Source organism: Sturnira hondurensis, unplaced genomic scaffold (genome assembly GCF_014824575.4).
Source record: "Sturnira hondurensis isolate 20B ecotype Veracruz unplaced genomic scaffold, ASM1482457v3 Scaffold0006829, whole genome shotgun sequence".
NCBI lineage: Eukaryota > Metazoa > Chordata > Mammalia > Chiroptera > Phyllostomidae > Sturnira > Sturnira hondurensis.
Window position 1 is genome coordinate 1,776,354 of NW_028079460.1, and position 19,762 is coordinate 1,796,115.

At 43.3% G+C, this 19,762-nt stretch overlaps 2 protein-coding genes, 1 non-coding gene and 1 pseudogene across 3 annotated transcripts; 1 reads left to right on the forward strand and 3 right to left on the reverse strand.

Annotated features, from left to right (window-relative positions):
* Positions 1-2,958: 2,958 nt before the first annotated feature.
* TRNAM-CAU (transfer RNA methionine (anticodon CAU)) lies at positions 2,959-3,030 on the reverse strand. Its single transcript has one exon. It is a non-coding gene; the product is annotated as a tRNA-Met (tRNA).
* A 162-nt stretch (positions 3,031-3,192) lies between these two features.
* Positions 3,193-10,919, forward strand: ILF2 (interleukin enhancer binding factor 2). The gene is made up of 14 exons (XM_037050725.1): positions 3,193-3,300; positions 3,889-3,948; positions 4,157-4,199; positions 4,665-4,769; positions 5,681-5,758; positions 6,030-6,132; positions 7,633-7,698; positions 8,095-8,211; positions 8,673-8,751; positions 9,006-9,093; positions 9,684-9,745; positions 9,818-9,932; positions 10,157-10,247; positions 10,398-10,919. The coding sequence occupies exons 1-14, from the start codon at positions 3,296-3,298 to the stop codon at positions 10,556-10,558; spliced, it is 1,173 nt and encodes a 390-aa protein (XP_036906620.1). The 5' UTR covers positions 3,193-3,295; the 3' UTR covers positions 10,559-10,919.
* On the reverse strand, positions 6,132-7,053 carry LOC118990222 (40S ribosomal protein S24-like; annotated as a pseudogene).
* Positions 10,920-11,333: 414 nt separating the features above from the next.
* SNAPIN (SNAP associated protein) lies at positions 11,334-13,702 on the reverse strand. Its single transcript, XM_037050733.1, has 4 exons — positions 13,515-13,702; positions 13,200-13,246; positions 12,825-12,943; positions 11,334-12,071 (listed from the first exon to the last, which is right to left on the reverse strand). The coding sequence occupies exons 1-4, from the start codon at positions 13,655-13,657 to the stop codon at positions 11,970-11,972; spliced, it is 411 nt and encodes a 136-aa protein (XP_036906628.1). The 5' UTR covers positions 13,658-13,702; the 3' UTR covers positions 11,334-11,969.
* Between the last annotated feature and the right edge of the window lie 6,060 nt (positions 13,703-19,762).

The following is a 19,762-nucleotide window of genomic DNA, read 5'->3' on the forward strand; positions in this document are numbered from 1 at the left end:
GAAAAACATGAGACATAGGGGATACCTTGATAAAGTCTGACGCACCTTTATTTGGAGCCCAAGAAGGCGGGAAATAATAGGATAGAAGCTATATGTGGAAAAATAATCGCTGAAAATCTGAAAAAGTGGATAAAATATGTCAAGCCACAAATTCAATGTTCAATAAAACTCAGACAAGATATTTTAAAAATTCGTATTTAGACCCATCAGAATGAAACTGCAGGAACTTCAATAGAAATTTAGAATATGAAAAATTATTTCATATAATTACCTTCAAAGGAGACACCATTAGATTGACAGCTTTTTTTTTTTTACAGTAAAAAGGGAGGCCATAGACAGTCAAAACAATATTGTAAATGACCTGAAAGAAAATAACTCTTGCTCTGGCCCTGTGGCTCAGTTGGTTAGAGCATTGTCCTTATAAGCCCAAGGTTGTGGGTTCCATCTTCTGACAGGGCACACACAAGAATCAATAAATGAATGCATAAATAAGTGGATTGACAAATCAATATTTCTCCCCCCCCCGCCACTTCTAAAATCAATAAATTAAAAAATTCGCAATCAAAACCACAGGTGAGGACAGAGTGGAGCCAGTAAGCTGGGTTGGTTCTGCTAGAGAGGGAGCAGTTCCTGACAGCACTGACCGGGCTTTTTGAGAAGTGCCGGTTGTCTGGCCGTGTGGTCATCACCCTGAAGATGTATGATGGTGGAACTAAACGCATTTCAACTAAAGGTTCTGCAGAGTGCTTTGAGTCCTCAGACAAGAAGTGTCTGTTAAGAGCTACTGATAAGAAAAAGATCCGCACAGTGGTGAGCCCCAAAGAAGTGAATACGTTTCAGATGGCTTATTCAAACCTATTGAGAGTTAACATGAATGGCCTGCAGAGGGATAAAAAGTGCAAGAGTAAGAGAGCAAAGCAGCACAGCGAAGGGCACCAGATTCCCTGATTTCACCAACTAACCACTGAATTGCTATTTTTCCTTTGGTTTTTACTTTTGGCCACAAAGCTAGGTTTTCTAGTCCCGCTACATGAACTGTTTTCGTGTAAGATCAGAGCCATTTTGGGTGGGAGAAGAGCTGTGATGTTTACAGGGTAGTTAGAAGAAGCCATTTTATTTTTGTTTTAAAAGATTTCATTTGTTTATTTTTTAGAGAAGGGAAGGGAGGAAGAAGGTGAGAAGCATCAGTGTGTGGTTGCCTCTCATGTGCCCTTCACTGGGGACTTGGTCCACAACCCAGGCCTGTGCCCTGACTGGGAATTGAACTGGTAATTCTTTGGTATTCAGGCCAGTGTTCAACACTGACCCACACCAGCCAGAAATAAAATAACTCATTTTATTTTTGATCTAGCTAATTGGTCTGTGTTGCATAGTTGTGTATTCTTGGATTATAGTTTAAAGCCTCTGCAGCCATCTGTGTGAAGAGGAATGTATCATTAAACCCGTCTATGAGAGAAAAAAAAGAAAAGAAAAGGAAATACAGGTGACATAAAGATTTATTCATACAAATGAAAACCAAGGGGTTTTAGGAGAAAGGCACTAATGGCAGAAGGGCACTAATCCCTGAGCAGAAGGAATATTGTACCAGGTCAATGGTTGGAGTGGCAGGAAGGAATAAAGAGTGTTAAAAATGGTAAATCTAATTGACTACTAATATAATTAATAAACACTAGTGTTTATGATATTAAAATATATAGAGAATTAAATTCTGTGCTCCTAAACCTGCCCAAGAGAAGTGAATGCATCTGGACCACAAGAATCTTGTACAAAAATGTTCAGAGCAGATTTATAGTCTCCAAACTTGAAACAACCCAAAGGTGTTTGTGTGTGTCTCAGCCAGTTGGAGGTTCTGAATTCATCAAAAGGAGAAAGGACAAACTGGTATAATTAAGCAATGGAATGCTACTCATAACAAAAAGGGAAACATTGCTGATAAAAGCAAAAATGTGGAAGAATCTTGAAATGTGCCAAGCAAAGTAAGTTACGCAGAAAAAATATATACAATGTGAGTCCACTTATGTGAAGTTCAAGAAGAGACAAAATTATTCTATGATAATAGAAATCAGAGTAGTGATTGCCTCTAGAGGCAGGGTAAAGGGGTATGAGTGAACTTTCTGAGGTGATAAAAATGGTCTTATTTTAATCTGGGTGTTCCTTATATAGATGTAATAATTACTAAAAAATAACTGAGCTGTGGGGTTAAGATCTGTGCATTTTGTCGTAATACATCATATCAATAAAGTATTTAAAAGACTCACACAACAGCAATAGTATATAATTCTAGAGACAGTGATGGTGGTAAATGGAATTAAACTATTCCTGCATTTTCCACGAGGAGGATAAGCATATTGCATAACATTAGATTTTGCTAAGTCAAGGATGCATGTTGTAATTTTTAGGGTAGTCACTTTAAGAGGAGAAAAAGTGCCTAACTGTCAACAAAGGCAGGAAGGGAATAATAAACTAATCAGTGCAAAAGAAGGCAAACAAGGGAAGAAAGTATTAAGGAAGGACAGAGCAGATAGTAATCTGATTAATTTAGATGCAAATACAGTATATACACCTGTGTGTGTGGCTGGTGAAACCTCGCACACAGGTGAAATCTGCCAGTTTATATTGAGTGAGGAAAGAAGAGAGATGGGGGAGTCCGGGCAACGGGATGGGTAGGGTCCTTCCCTCCTTGCTGCGGGTAGTTTTTTTGTTTTTCGTTTTTTGAATTCTCTCAGTGTCTAGTTTCCCTTCTGGTCCCTCACAATCACTCCTTTTCTCCTGATTCAACCAATACACTGCCTTCTTTTCTCAAAGCCGCTTCTGCGCGCTGCCCCATTGCACTTGCTGATGGCCAAAACAGCTTCAAAAGTCTGCATTTTTGATGGAGGAAGAAAGTAGAAAGATGGTGTTTATTCTTATTTAAAAAGTTGGAATTCTGTTCTGGAGGTAAAACAAATAAATCACCGATAGCAGAGGATGGTTTCGATCCATCGACCTCTGGGTTATGGGCCCAGCACGCTTCCGCTGCGCCACTCTGCTCTCTGCAAGAAGAGCGCTCTTCTGATACCTAGAGAAAGTTTTCTACTAGGTCGCTGTCCTGACTTTTTATACAGTGCCGACTAGGGTCTCGTAAAGAAAATGACCATTTTCCGAGGTAAACCAATAGGCTTACGCGGAGGGGTAAGGCGGGAGCCAATCGCAACAGAGTTTGTTGAAATACGCCAGCCAGCCGCCTCTCCGGGTGTCGGCTCCTCGGAGGAGAGGGGCGGTTAGTGCTGTTTCCATTGTTCGGGATTTAGGCGCCATGAGGTAAGGGCACCGGGTGCTCCGGGGAGATCTAGGGCGTTTGGCCCGAAACTTTGGGAAGGTGGGCGGAAAGGAGTCGGAGGATCTGAAAGGACCACATGTCTGGGGGCTGCCCTAAAACCTGAGCGCCCCGGATCTGGGCGAGTGGGAGGTCCGAGGCCGCGAAGGCAGGGAGACCTGGGCCTGGGATGGCGCACCCTTCTTTGCCGCCCTCCCCTCCCCAGTCTAGCCTGAGAAAGGCTTAAACGTGCCTCTTCATCCTCTGCCAACTACGCTAGTAAATCAGCAATTAGTCTCTGAAGTGTTAGGGTTGGCGTGTCCTGGGATTATGGGTATTTCTTATAGGGGCTCAGTGTTTGAGCATCGTCATTGTTTAGTGTGGGCTGTGATTAAATTATCCAGCACGAGGAGGTAAAGGGGCGAGGCTGAGCTTTTGGAATGGAGAGAAGTGTGAGTGGGAATGGGTATACTTGGCTTCCAAAGGGAAGTTCAGAGCTATGGAAGTAGGCAAACTTGAAATGATGTGGCTAGTGTGGTGGAGAGATTTCTTTAACGAGGTCAAAACAAGTTAGTCTGTTCATGCACTTACAGGGGCGACAGAGGCCGAGGTCGTGGTGGGCGCTTTGGTTCCAGAGGAGGCCCAGGAGGAGGGTGAGTGCCAGCTTTTAGCATCTTTGCACCGGTTAGTTTCCATTTCAGTCATCTTAATTGGAGCATGGAGTGGACTCCTGTTACCTGCCTTTGTGAGATCCCGCTGTGCTTTAGAAACCACAAGCTCTCTTGCTAAATGAATTTGGCTGAATTGTGCTAAGTCACTTGATGATCTGTGGTTAATAACTGATTGTTTCTCGTGTTTTAGGTTCAGGCCCTTTGTGCCACATATCCCATTTGATTTCTATTTGGTGAGTACCATGGCCCCTGTTCACTCGTGGACATAGCAGTGGATCCTGGCCACTTGTCACTTGTAGTTTCCAGGAGGCCAGCATCTCCCTATTACAACTGATTGCAGTAGGAAAAGGAAATTGGTGTGTAGAATTGGGGGTTTGAGTCAGCTGAGTTGCTTTACATACAAAAACAGAGTAAGCCACTGTTTACACTGTTGGGTAGGTAAGCTACTTTGAACTTCATTTATTTTTAGAGAGAGGGCAGAGAGGGAGAGAAACATTGATCTGTTGCCTCTCGGACGTGCCCGGACCAGGGACAGAACACGTAGGAGAGGCAGGATCACCACCAGGCCAGCCACATTGTGTCCTGAAGCTGTGCATGTGCCCTCGCTCTGTGGGATGATGCACACCCAACTGAGCCACACTGGTCAGAGCACCTATATATTACTTTTTATAAGTAACAGTTGTTTGCTTCTGGTTTAGTGTGAAATGGCCTTCCCCCGGGTCAAGCCAGCACCAGATGAAACTTCCTTCAGTGAGGCCTTGCTGAAGAGAAATCAGGACCTTGCTCCTAATTCTGCTGAACAGGTATATCCTTTTGGCTTTCTTCCTGCAATTTCTCAAAGACAGCTAGAGAAGTGAATAACTACTGGTGAGGTTATTGTTGTCAGAACCTAGCCTAAACTCCACAGTTTTGTATTAGCCACCCCTGCCCCCCTTGTGCACAGGGGTATGTTCCAGGACCCCCACTGGATGTAGACACTATGATAGTACCAAACCCTGTGTGTACTATCTTTTTTCCTATACATGCACAACTCTGATCATGTTTAATTTATAAACCAGACACGGTATGAGCTTAACAGCAGTGACTACAATTAATAAAGTAGAACAGTGATAACAGTATACTGTAATAAAAGTTCCAGTGTCTACATGATGAAATGAAGGGAGGTGAATGATGGAGGGCAGGCACTGTGATGGAGGCTAGGCTACTTCCTATGAGGATTACTTGAACACGAGCACTATGACACCTTAACACTTGATCTGATAGCCAAGAGGGCTTTGGGCAGGTAGCATATACAGTGTGGATACGCTGGACAGAGGGATGCGTCATGTCCCGACGGGAGTGGCACACAATTTAAAACTTATGAATTGTTAATTTCTGGAATTTTCCATATAATATTCTTCAACCATAGTTGACTGGGTAACAAACCATGGAAAGCAAAACTGGCTGGTGGGGGACCACTCTAATTGTTCTCCTATTTCTCATTGTGGGTGGAGGGAGAGTGCCAAATCACATGTATCTTTGCTTTTTTACTGGGGAATCTGTCTTTGAGATTAAAAAGTTGATTTGTTGTGGTATGTTCAAGAGTCAGTGTTTTCAAAGCACTGTATCAGTATTGATTCAGTTTGTGTAGAAGGGATTAGGGGGAAATAGTCAAACTGAGAAATTGCTTTCAGTTTTTCACCTTAGGTTATTTTTATTTCCTGCTGTTTTTCAGGCCTCTATCCTTTCTCTGGTGACAAAAATAAACAATGTGATTGACAATTTGATTGTGGCTCCAGGAACATTTGAAGTGGTGAGCTTTTGATGATTTAGTCCTAGAAAAGGGCAGCCTTAGTAGTATGGAAGTTTCATTTGCTCCTTTGTGGTACTGATTTTGGAGACAAGACTTGAATCGTTACCAGCTAGGCATGATGTATGAAGGCTTTTGTGTGGCTTTGGGATATGATTTGCCCTCTGCAACTTCCAAATCTTAGTAACAGGCTATGTTGTGATCGAACTCTCAGAGGAACTAGGCAGCCTTTTCCCTTTTTTCCTCTTTTTTTCTGAAATCCTTTTTCCAACAGCAAATTGAAGAAGTCCGGCAGGTTGGATCATATAAAAAGGGAACCATGACGACAGGACACAATGTGGCTGACCTGGTGGTGATCCTAAAGATTCTACCAACATGTGAGTGTACTTCTTTCCGGACATGGGAATAGAACATAGCAGTTGGATTTGAGGCACAGGGATCTTTAAAGCCCTAATTTCTTGTAAGAAAGGATGTTTGGAAGACAAATGGGAAAATATACTTATTTATAAAAGTTCTTAGTTTATTAATCCTCTCATGAAAAATCTGTACAATCACCACAGATGAAAATCCCTGAAAAATCTTTACTCCTTCTGTTGTCCATTCTCCAGCTCACTTTTTGCCAGCACCAGTGTTGACCTTTGCAGTCTCCCTGACTTTCTTCATTCTGTTCTTGCATTCCTTTCTCTGTTTTGTTGGGGGGGTCTTGTCATATAGGCCATGTCTTGCAAGTCTATGTTTGGGTTCATTTTTGTTAGCATAATCCAAGGAATCATAAATCATGCCAAAACCAATTGTCCTGCTACCACCAAAATAGGATATGAATACAAACAGATGACATCTGGTGTGGTCTTACACATCCTGGCTAGTTTCTCCAGATTTTCTGCTGTAGGTCCTGTTGTTGCCTTCTAAGGGTGAGGGATATCAATGATCATTAGTTTCCACTGAAGTAATCTGTTGGTCTGAACTTCCTAGACACAATAGTTCCTGTGTTGTTCACAGGAAGATTGGTGGCCAATCTTCAAGTAGCCAGGGAAGAAAAAAGCGGAAAATTTATTTATTTAAAGTGTGGGGGTAATAAGGGACAAATTGTGTAGTATGTGTCTGAAAAAAGGTATGGCAACCTGGCTGGGTAGCTCACTTGGTTAGGGCATTGTCCCTGAGACACCCTGGTTGGGCACAGACAAATTTCAACCAATGAGCCTGAGGTGGTGTGGCTTGGTGGATTGAGCACCAGCCTGGGAATGGAAAGGTCACTGGTTCGATTCCCAGTCAGGGTACATGCCTGGGTTGCTGGACATACAGGAAGCATCTGATTAATATGTCTCTCGCACATTGATGTTTCCTTCCCTCTCTTCCTCCCTTCCCCCTCTCTAAAAGTAAATCAGTAAATCAATTTAAACAACAACAACATAAGAATCAACCAATGAATGCATAAATAAGTGGAACAGCAAATCTGTTTCTCTCCCCCTTCTTTTTTCTCTCTAAATATCAATAAATAATTTTTAAAAGATGTATGACCAGTTATATAGGGCAGTGTTATTAAAATGTGAGTGGTTTTGCCCCACGGGACATTTAGCAGTGTCTGGAGATATGTTTAGGCTCCTGGCATCAAGTGGGGTGAAGGATGGACCCTGCCCCTCAACATCCAAAGAATTATCCAGCCTAAAATAGCATTAGGGCTGCCCTCCTGTAGGATGTGGGACTAGGAGAAAGTATCCCGTGTCCTGAGTCTTCCAATTTCTATTTCTAATAGCTTCCCCATTGCAAAAGTGTTTTTCTCTATTGCTTTCTCTTACTCCAGCCTTGAACTTGGGGTGGAAACCAGAATACTTAGTAGATAATTATAATGTTTATTATCTCCTTTTCTCTCATTCTAGTGGAAGCTGTTGCTGCCCTAGGGAACAAAGTCGTGGAAAGCCTAAGAGCACAGGATCCTTCTGAAGGTTTGAGTTTGTTGCTGAGCATGTATTTAGTGGTCAGAGGAGCCACATCTGTCATTCTGAGTCCATAGCTAACAAAGTCTGGTCAGGCTAGAAGGAAGAGTGAATGAAAAGTTTTATGTTGGGGAAGTTTTGGCAGAGATCTCCGTTGTTCAAAATCCCGATGGATCTCCCTTACTTTGAAAACTCTGTATTGTAAATCCTCATTTTGAACTTCCGCTGCTTTTGAAAACCTATTTATTCCTCCATCCTGGATTTTTCTTTGGTCATCTAATGGGAATGTGAGAGTTACAGCTTTTCATTTTCTTTTTTAAAGAAATTATTTTTCCATTACCACTCTCCCCCTTCCCTCTTCTGCCTCCACCTTCCCACCCCCTGCCCACTTTTTCTTTCTTTTAGTTTTGACCATGCTGACCAATGAAACTGGTTTTGAGATCAGTTCTTCTGATGCTACAGTGAAGATTCTCATTACAACAGTGCCACCCAATCTCCGAAAGCTGGATCCAGAACTCCACTGTTAGTACTTTATTCCATTGCTGGGAAGTTTGGGGGAAGTTCGAAACAAAATATAAAGTTGCCGTTGAGTTTACTTAGCTTGTTGCCACTCCACATGGAACCATCTAGAACCTAGGTTTACTCTCAGAATTTGCTACCTTCATCTGTACCTTGTGAAGACAGGTTTGCTAGTGAAGTTGTCAAGGACAGGATGGCCAGAAAAGCAGTTTGAGGACTTAAGAAAAAGAACCAAGGAAATGTTTATGGAGGTGGGTTAGGCTTTTGGAGAAGATTGTGGACCTCATATGCCTCTAGATTTGGTCTAGGGGACAAGTAGTGAGTTTCAGACAAATGATTTGCTGATCTGAGGAACATGGAGTGGTATAAGGGGTTACATTATCCAGGTTACTGAACTATGGCAATGGGATTGAATTGCCTGCTTAATAATAGAAATGTTTCTCCTTGTCCTGTTATGCTTCTAGTGGATATCAAGGTGTTGCAGAGTGCCTTAGCCGCCATCCGACATGCCCGCTGGTTTGAGGAAAATGCTTCTCAGTCCACGTGAGTCCCTCCCTCAGTGTTAAGATAACCTAACCCTTCTAAGTATAGTGAATAGCAGGATACCCCGATACCATCTGACAATGTTTCTGGCTCCCGATTTTCTGTCTGGATTTTGAATTTTACCTTAAGTAAGCAAATTTAAATTGAGACAAATAAGAGAATGCATAGTTCTGGAAATAGCTTCAACTGTATACCTCAGGTGTGGAAGTACATGGTCATACTACTTTTAATTCCTGGGTTCCTCTTACCTTCAGAGTTAAAGTTCTCATCAGGCTTCTGAAGGACTTGAGGATTCGTTTTCCTGGCTTTGAGCCCCTCACACCTTGGATCCTTGACCTCCTCGTAAGTAAAGAAGGGCATTTGGGGTTTCTTCCTGGTCATTCCTATTTAACAGGAGTTACTCTGATGTCTGTCAGAATCTGAAATTTGGTGAAGCTTAAAAGAAACCTCATTAGTGGTCAACTAACCCAATAAAGATTCAGTGTTTCCCTAGCTCAGTTGCCTGAGTCAGTTGGTGTGACTCGGATGGAGTGCTGTCCTGTGCACTGAAGGGTTTGGGGCACATGCCTAGGTTGTGGGTTTGGACCCTGGCTGGGTCACCTACGACAGGCATGTGATTAATGTTCCTCTTTCTCTCATCAAATATGTATTTTAAAAAAATTCAGTGCTTGTTATTACTTCACAGGGATTTTTAGTGCATTAAATAAATAGTTATTACTGCCCCTTTGTCTTTTTTATTATGCTGTCATTTCATTAACATGATAGTGAAGAGAACATACCAGATGAGCAGTCACTTCAGAATCACTTCTGAACATGAAAACTTTGGCTAGGCCTTAATAACCAGTTTTTCTCATAATGGTTTATGGTTTTAGTTTGTTTGAAGATAGATTGCTATTTTTTATGGCACACTTACCAGGTTTATTGTTTTCTAGGGGCACTATGCGGTGATGAACAACCCCACCAGACAGCCTTTGGCCCTAAACGTGGCATACAGGTAGACATTCTTCTCTGGGTTTGGGTCTGGATGTAAACTCTCTTGATGTTTTAATACCTTCCTGTGTTTCAGGCGTTGCTTGCAGATTCTGGCTGCAGGACTGTTCTTGCCAGGGTCAATGGGTATCACAGACCCCTGTGAGAGTGGCAACTTCAGAGTACACACAGTCATGACTCTGGAACAGCAGGTATTAGGAAAGCTCTTAAATGGTCTGTTTTGTCCCATTCTTGAATATCCTTGAGTAAGAAGGCAAAGGGAATGTGGTCTTTAGGGGTCAAGGATTTGGGGGTTCTCACATACTTTGGTCTTGAAATTAAAAGTTGCCATTATCTCTATTTTCATGAGAATGTTAGTAACATAAAGGTACTTTGATTCTCCTTGCTTATTTGCCCTCACTTTGTTCTCTTTCAGGACATGGTCTGCTACACAGCGCAGACTCTGGTCCGAATCCTCTCACATGGTGGCTTTAGGAAGATCCTTGGCCAGGAGGGTGATGCCAGCTGTGAGTGACCACTGGGCCAGGGGTTCTTTGGAGTATTCTGTGTTCTGCAAAGCAGCTCTACACTATTCAGACATCTTAACATTTCCACTGTGTAGATCATGGCTTCTGTGTTGGGCTACTTGTCTGAAATCACTTTTTTTACTCTTCTAGATCTTGCTTCTGAAATATCTACCTGGGATGGAGTGATAGTGACACCTTCAGAAAAGGCTTATGAGAAGCCACCAGAGAAGAAGGAAGGAGAGGAAGAGGAGGAGAATACAGAAGAACCGCCTCAAGGAGAGGAGGAGGAAAGCATGGAGACTCAGGAGTGACTGTACCTTATCTTCACCCTTTGTTACCCAGAGGGGAGACTGGGGCTTAATTAAGCTAGCTGCTACTGGGCTTTACATGGTGGCATTTCGGAGGGATGGGGAGACAGGAAGGGAAATAAAAAATAAGCTCTGTGGAAGGAAATGTCATCCCACTTAGTTTTTTTATTGACTTAATCATAAGTCTCCCATCTATAATGAAGCAGGATAACAACTTTTCTTTATAATACTGTACAATCCCCAGCTCCTGGAAATCTCAGACTAGTACTGAGACTAGTACTTTGTTGTTGAAATGTCAACTGTTCATGCTTCAATTTTTTTTTCTTTTTTTCTAAGAAAAATGATTAAAGTACTTCCTAGTAGGGCTCTTGGTCTTGTTTTTCTGTGGTATCTGGCCACTTTTTTTTTTTTTGCTTCCTTTTTCTTTCTATACTTTTAATTGAAAATGTTACTCATCCCCTGGCTGGTGTGGCTCCATGGATTGAGTGCTGGTCTGGGAACCAAAAGATTGCTAGTTCAATTCCCAGTCAGGGCACATGCCTGGGTTGTGGACCAGGTCTTCAGTTTGGGGGCTTGTGAGAGCCAACCAATCCATGTATCACACACTGATGTTTCTCCCCCTCTTCCAGTCTCTAAAAAAAAGGGGGCAAAAATAGAATCTAAAAAAAGAAAACACTGAAGTATTTTCATTGTGAACACTAGATCACAATTTGAAGCTGTATTTGAATTAAAGTACAAAGACTTGGAACTTTTCCATGTACCAGAGTAAACTAGAATATTTGAGCATTTATTAAATGGTTTTAACACTGCTACTGCATTCAAGCTAGTGAAATCCACAAGAGGGTAGATAGGTCGTCCACATTGACTTTGCCCTCCAAATTTTCAGTATAAATAGAAAAATGAGAGTCATAGGCAAAGGATATGCTGCTCAAGCGCCAACAACCAGTCATGTAACAGGAAGCCCCTCCCTGGTTAACTAGGCTTGAGGGTAAAGGTGGGTCTTAAGTATGTACCTTTAAAAAAAACAAAACAAATGTAGCCCCGGCCTGTGTGGCTTGGAGTGGAGACCAAAAGATCATGGACTGGATTCCTGGTCAGGTCACATCCAAGTTGGGAGTTTGATCCCCAGTCGGGGCATATTTCTCTCTAAAAGCAATGAAAACAATGTCCTCTGGTGAGGGTAAAGAAGAAAAATCAAATGAAGAGGTCTTTGCTCATTCTTAGAAGGAAGCAAGAGCTGTAATAAATCCTTTGGGATTCTGAGTCCTGTATGTACATAGGCTTTGGACTCCTTAAGTGCTTCAAACACAAACGACAGCACTGTCCTGATGTCCCAGGATATCCTGGAAGAAATGAGGCAGCTGGAAAACAGTACTTGTGCTATCCTGAGGCCATGGGACCATCTTCTGGCCTGTTACTTGCTTGGGGAGCCAGGGGGATAAACTCCTGAATCCAGCATTGCCCTCCTTCGGGCTGTTTCCTTGGCAACACTATGGTTTAGCCGCCTCAGCCGTTCCTACAAGACAAGATTTGGAGTCTTAGTAACTCCTCTGAAAGGCTTTAGAGCTCACTGTCATCCAGGCACTGGAAAGTATCGGATTTGCTCCATCTCAATGTAGGTCTTCTAAGGTATGCAAGAATGTAAATGACAGCAACTGGATATTGAGAACAAACAGTTCTATCATGACAGACACTAATTTAGTTGACAACTCTCCTTTAGTTGAAAAATTACGTTTTTTCCTAGCTGGTGTGGTTCAGTGGACTGAGTGCTGGCATTCAAATCAAAGGGTCGCAGGTTTGATTCCCAGTCAGGGCACATGCCTGGGTTGCAGGCCAGGTCCCCAGCAGGGGGCACAAGAGGCAACCACACATTGATGTTTTTCTTCCCCTCTTTCTCCCTTCTCCTGTCTCTAAAAATAAATAAAATTTCTTTAAAAAATAAATATTACAGCCCTGGCTGGTGTAGCTCAGTGGATTGAGTGAGGGCCTGCAAAGCACACACTCGAGGTTCGATTCCCAGTCAGGGCACATGCCTGGGTTGCAGGCCAGTTCCCAGCAGGGGACTCACGTGAAGCAACCATACATTGATATTTCTCTCCTTCTCTCTTTCCCTTCCCCTCTGAAGATAAATAAATAAAAGGTTAAAAAAAAGAAATATTACGTCTTTCTTTGTGTTGGAGACTTTCTGGCATCCCTTGAAAATTGGAGCCATATCCTGAAAATTTAGAAAGCAGAGCAAAGATTCACTACTGTTAGGAAATAATTTTACCTGGGCATTCTGTAGAATGTTGTTGACTAAGACAACTCGTCGCCGGGCATTAAGTAGCTTCTTCACATAGGGGTCGAGATCCAGGGCCACTTTCTGATCCTCATTTATACGGCACAGTTCTGTGAGTGGAAGTAACATGCAACTAACACCTACTGGCTCATTTCTTGTTCTTAGGCAAAGCAGGCTAGTAAATGGGATGGAAAACACTCGTGCACCACCCACATGGGCCACAGTCACTAGAAACTTAAAGGATTCTGTTGGCAGGCTTGCTGTGCTGCAAGGAAGTGACAGTAAACCCGGCCCAAAGGACAGCAAAACATTTGGTTCTGAAAGTGACCTGGAGAATTCCCCGGATACACAGGGATGCTTACTCACCAGTAGCTAGGTTGTCAATTTGTTCCCGCAGCTCTACCTGGCTCTCTCTGCAAAGGAGTACAAGGCCTACAGGGTCAATCAATGGAACTCAAGAAACCCGTTCCCCTACGTGTTTCCCAACTGCATAGAGAAGGCAGCCTCACACCCTACTACTTCCCACCCCGCCGAGGCCGTTCCACCCTCCTCCAGTTTCCCAAATTTATTCTTATTCTCTTCAGAACCTTCAAAGAAACTCATCTTATCTCCGCCCTTTCTTGGCCCCGCCCCTACAAAGCCAAATCGAGAGGCCCCGCCCTAACATCCCGTCTCCGGCACCTGACGGCGTGGACGTGAGAGTCGAGCTGCTGCACAGCAGGTCGCAGGAACTCGAGGAGTCCCTCGGCGAAAAGGTCACGGCCTGCGGGCCCGGCCACCGGGGTTCCCGCTATGGACACAGCAGCGGAACCAACCCCCGCCATTTCGAATTGCCCTTATGCCGGAATCTGCCGCGAGGGCCGCCGGGAACTGAAGCCCAATTGAAATGGCCGCGAGGGGGCGCCCGGGAAATGCCTGGTTCCACTCAGCCTCCGGGATTTCTGGGAAATGGAGTCTGGAGCCCGCAGAGTAGGGAGAAGGGCCAGACCTTAATGCTCTCAGTAGTTGTAGTTCTTCATAAACCTTGAAGGGGCGTATATTTTTTAAATCTACAGACTTAAGGAGCTAGGGGAAGGAATAATTTTGGGAGGGGTGGGTATTTTTTGTTTTCTCTAATTTATTTTTCTAAGAAAAATAAATTCTTCTATCCCTAATTATCCATAGTCTTGCTATGCTAACTTTATGAGAAAATCAGAATACATTCATAGTATTGTTTTATATTTCTAAACTTATGAGTATATTTTAATGGCACTAAAATATGTACAAAACCGTTTATGAATATTATTCACCCTTAAAAAGGAATGAAATTCTACTACCTCCTACCATATAGATCAACCTTGCAGACATTGTGCTAGGTGAAATAAACCAGACACAAAAGGACAAATATTTTATGATTCCATTTATACGCAGTGCATATAGCAGTCAAATTCATGGACATAAAATGTTTCATCTCTGTATCAGAACAGTGTTGCCAAGGGCTGTGGAGAAGGGAGAATGGGGGTTACTGTTTAATGGGCACAGTCGTGGTGTGGTGGGTAGTAGTAGTGACCGTGTCACAATAATGTAGTTTAATGCCACTGAACTGTACACTTAAAAATGATTAAAGTAGTAAAATTTATGCATGTTTTGTTACAGTAAAAAAAAAAAAAAAGTAGCCCTGGGAGGGTGGCTCAGCTAGTTGGAGCGTCATCCTATGCAACCCGTGCACCAAAGGGTAGTGCACTGCTTTGGTTCCCTGTCAGGGCAGATACTTGGGTTGCTGAACTGATCCCCAGTCTGCGGGGGAGGGGTGCCGGAGACAGATAGTTAACTGATGTTTCTTTCTCAATCCATGTTTCTCTCACATTTTCTCTAAGATCAGTAGACACGTCCCCGGGTGAGGATTAAAAATGTGTAAATAAAAATTAAAAAAATAAAACTTACATGTGTTTCCATATTTTCATTGTTCTTCCTTCCAAAAGTTTCCTAAGTTTTGTTTCATTTTTACAGCTTTTCAGAAAGTTTACATCTTGGTTACATCTCTTACAATCTTGTTGACTTTCAGCAAGAGGCACAGCCCTCTGTCCCAGTGGCTCACAATTCTGTGGGCCGGAGGATGAGATGTGCCTGTAGAGATGAATGGCTGGAGTTCAGCCATTCATCTCTACAGGCACAAGTCAAGGCTGAACTCAAGGGATTCAGCCTTGAGTTCATTCTCAGGAGTAAAGGAGATGTTTAAATCACTGTGAGAGAGTGCTGATCAGAAGCTGTAAACCTGAGATCATAACTGTGGTCATTTTAAAGCTTTGTACATTTTTTGTTTGTCTCCCATTTCTCTGTATTTTTCTCTCTAGTGATTAGAGGTAAAAATTTCATGAGAGGCTGGGGACTTATTTTGGGAGTAAGTAGTAAATAAGTGAGTATTTAGGGCAATTGCAGCCTACTTCACAGTCAGGCTTTCAGACGGGGAAGCCTAGGAGGTGGAAAAAAATGGTGACATTGTTGAAAAGGAAAGAGAGAAGACCAAGTCCTTCAGGCCTGAGAGAGAACAAAGACTGGCCTGGACTGGAAAAGAAAGTTGATAGCCTAGTATCTAGACACAAAGCCCCTACATTATGCTGCAGTTCTTTCTTTCAGGTACCTCTTTAAAGAAGTGTTGCCAAATTTAGAAAACAACAAACAAAAACCTTGGGACAGTAGGTAAATATGAATTTTAGATAAACAACAAATAATTTTTAGTGTAAGTTATCCTACTTCAAAGGCCGGTTCTCTGAGGAATATTACTTGGTTTTTTTTTTTACGCTTTCCTTTCCACTCCTGTTCTTATCACCTTGAGTTAGCTGTTATCTCTCAGGAAGGCATTGCAACACCCTCCTGACTAAACTTGCCTCTAGTCTTTCTACTCTCCTGGTCACTCTGCATTCTAAAATACCAGTCAGATGACATAATAAACTTACTCTGAGAAAGTAAGTGCTGAAAGGGACTTTTAGAATCCTTGTTTCCTGGGTTCCTTGGACACCTCTGAGAGGAAGACTGGACAAGGGTCTTACAGAAACCCTGAAGTCTGGTAACAGGTTGAAGGCCAGTGTTGGTTCAATTATTCATTCTCTAAACACTTATCAAATTCCAGGCATCACGACACAAGGTATTCAGCACAAAACCCCCCTCCTCCCAGCTTGCACCCATATCACATAGCAGTGGCCTTCTAGTCCTTGGCTTTTCCATAGAGGCTGAAGGAGATGTAGGTCGTAAGAACTCCCCCTCTCTTCTCTTTCACCTTCCCACCCCCTGGGTCATGCTTAGGTTAACCTGACCCCTTCTTGCTAGGGACTTCAAGGTGGGTTTCTGGGTAGGTCCATGAGGAAACTGTGGGAACAACTGTTTTGGCTCAGGCAGTACAGCCACACAGTGCCCTCTGTCTCACAGGGTAGGTGCACCCCTGCAACCAATGTGGACCATGGATGGGGCAGGGGGTGTAGTCGGAGTTATCAGAGGGTCCCTCCTGCGGTGGTGTGCACAGATACTGGCATCTGATGATGGCTTTAACTGGGGAGGAGGACTTGAGAGTTAGACTTCTTTGGGCCTGTTAAGTCCAGCTCAGGGACAGGGATTTCCTGGTCCACCCTACTGTCTGGGAGGTCAGAACTTTGCTTAGGGAGCCCTACAATGCTTCAGAGGCAGAGCTGAAGTGGGTGACAGTACTGGAAGGAGCAGGGATGGGGTAGATGGGCAGTCAGGAGGCCTGAGATTCTAGCTGTTTACCAACTGGTGCTCCTGGAGAGTTGCCGTCTCACCTCCCCCATTCTCTGGTCAAACCAGTATCAGGTCAGACTCTAGGCTTCCTGCTTATCACAGAGGAGTCGGAGGCTGAATGAAGGTGGGGTCCTGGCATTGCCAGCACTGGGAACTGCAAAGTGGCTGAGGAGGCCTGTCCTGTTCTTTTATCTTCTTGGTCTAACTTTCTCCCATCTCCTTCTTTCTCCAGTTGCGGACCTGGCTTTTCCCCTGAAATGAAATTCCTTTAAAGGATGTGCTTTTTGTTGAAGTCCAAATGGTAAAGTTAAGTTTTAGAAAATTTGGAAGACTTTGGTGTTACAGACAGCTTCCCTCTGTGTGTCTGCCATCCCTGTGCTTTTGGGTCCCTGGACCCAATTCCAACCTGTGTTTATGTGTTCCCCCACGCCCCTATTAAAGAACAAAATTCAACTGAGTAAATATGAATACTAGTTAGCTTTATTAGGCAATTCATAAATCTCATGAATTAGGCAGCATCCCATCTAGTAACTAGAAGGATGCTCCCAGGAATTGTATAAATTGGAAGGTTTTTATAGGCAGAAGGAGGGTAGAATGAGAAAATTAAGAATGAATTACTTCAAGAAAGGTCACCTTCCCTTAGGGTAAGGCAGGGGGTCTTATCAGGCAGATTACCTTACTAGTTCTGACTAGGTAATTCCAGACTGGTTTAAAATTCAACTCCTGGAAGGAACTGAAACTGCAATTAAATTAGTTACTAAATTTTGGTTTGATGATGTAGCTTAGCAAAAGTGACTCCATTTTGGTCTGTTCTTTTTCTTTTCTTTTTTTAACACCTCTAACAAGCAATTCTTAGACATCAGCTGAATGTCTGAGAGTTCAACTCAATTCTGACACTATCTACACGGACAGCCCACCAGGCCGGAGCATCAGATCTCACTGATCTGACAACCCTCTCTGCTGAGGGTTCAGTCCTGTAAGGTCCACCACCATCCCCATCCTATTTCAGATGCCATTTGAAAGTCCTGGTTGTTACCTGTGCTTCTGACTTACTGGCTATAAATTCCTGTGATACCCTCCTAGGGTCCCATTAATTTGCTAGAGCAGCTCACGGAACTCAAACATTTTACTTACTAGATTACCAGTTTATTATAAAAGGAGGTAACTCAGGAAACAGCTGGATGGAAGAAATGAAAGAAGGTAAAGTATGGTGAAATGGCAACAGGCTCTGTGACCTCTCCTGGTGCTCCTCTCTTCTCCAGTCCCCAAATGTTCACCAACTCAGAAGCTCTCCAAGCCCTTCTTTTGGGCTATTATAGAGGCTTCATTACATAGGCATGTTTGATTAAATCATTGGCTATTGGTGCTTGAACTCAACCTCCACCCCTCTTCCCTAGGGTGTGGGGCAGGGAGGAGAGGGGGAGAGGGGATTGAAATTTCTACCTCTTTAATAACAAGATTGGCAACCAGCCTTCATTTTCAGATGGGTCCCAAAAGCACCTCATTAATATAATTCAACCTCTAGTCCCTATTACCTCTCCAGAGGCCTGGGAGGTAATTTCAAAATTAGAAGGTAATTTCAACCTTCTAATCACCTGGTTGGCTCCACTAGCCACCAGCCCCCATCCTATGGGGCTCCTTAGCATAACAAGACACCATTGCTCTAATCACATGAAATTCCTAGGGTTTTAGGAGCTCTGTGCCAGGAACAGCATTCAAGACCAAATATATTTCTCATATATCACATCATACATGTGTTTAAATTATACATTTTTTAAAAAGATTTTATTTAGAGAGTGCAAGGGAGGGAGAGAGGGAAAGAGACATGAATGTGTGCTTGCTTCCCACACGCACTCTCCCCACCCCAGGACCTGGCCTGCAACCCAGGCATGTGCCCTGACTGGGAATCGAACTCATGACTCTTTGGTTTGCAAGCCAGTGCTCAATCCACTGAGCCACACCAGGGGCATACTAAATCTTAAGGCAATAATCATGTTACCCCAAAGAGCAAAGGAATTAAATAAATCAAACCTAAATGGAGAATCAAGTTGTCAAACTGAAAGAGTCTGGAGGTTTTGCAAGAAATAAATGATAAAGATTTGTTAAAGCATCTTAAATTTTGCAAACTTGGAACACAGCTAGGCAAAAAATGCAGAAGTGTTCCAAAGAAAGAAAAATCAAGTTTTTAGAGTAAAAAAATACATTCTCGAATTCTTAGCCCCAGGATGATTATCAGTCATATATCAAGTGGTCTGGAAGACCAGCACCAGGAGGTCTGGTCAAATCCAGTGCTGTGGGTGTGAGTCCTTCAAAGAGTAATCAGAGGGTTACCTGGAGGTCCAGATGCATTTATAGGCGTTGATGCAGGATTGAAAAGTTCAAAGTTTAAGTCCTCAGGCTGGTTAGAACAAGAGCCCTCTCTCACAGTGTTGATAATTGTAGCAACTTGATTAAAGCAACTCCATTTTCTTTATTCCCTATTTTTCTCTTTCCTCAAAACAAATCCTTTAAAGCAGTGGTCCCCAAACTTTTTGAACCAGGGACCAATTTTGTGGAAGACAATTTTCCCACAGATGGGGGAGAGGGTGCGATGGGGTAGGGCGTTGGAACTCAGGCAGCAATTCAAGCAATGGGAGCTGCATGAAGCTTTGCTTGCCCACCCCTTACCTCTTGCTTTAGAAGCCCCATGGGGCCTCAGCTGCCCCAGGCCTACTGGCCTGCCAGCCCCTCAAGGTAAGAGGCCCATGACTAGGGACCACTGCCACCATCAGTTCCCAGTTCCTGGGTTTATCTCAACACTCACTCTCCTTGGCACATGACATACTCTTTTAGGTCTGGATACCTTTGTTGTTTGTTATATTCAGATCGTATTTGTTGCCTCTATTTGAGGCAACATATATGATCTGAAGAGAAACCAGAGTATTGTTGCCTCTATTGGGAATATTCTCTCGTCTGTTAAATTTTACTGACTTTCAAGATCCAGTTTATTGATCTCTTCTGTGCTCCCTCAGCCTTTCTTTTTAAGATTTTATTTTTAGAGAGGGAAACATCAATGTGTGGTTGCCTCTCACATGCCCCCCACCAGGGACCTGGCCTGCAACACAGGCACGTGCCCCAACTGGAAATCGAACCTGCAACCCACTGGTTCACAAGCCGGTGTTCAATCCACTGGGGGGCACCAGCCAGGGCTCCCTATG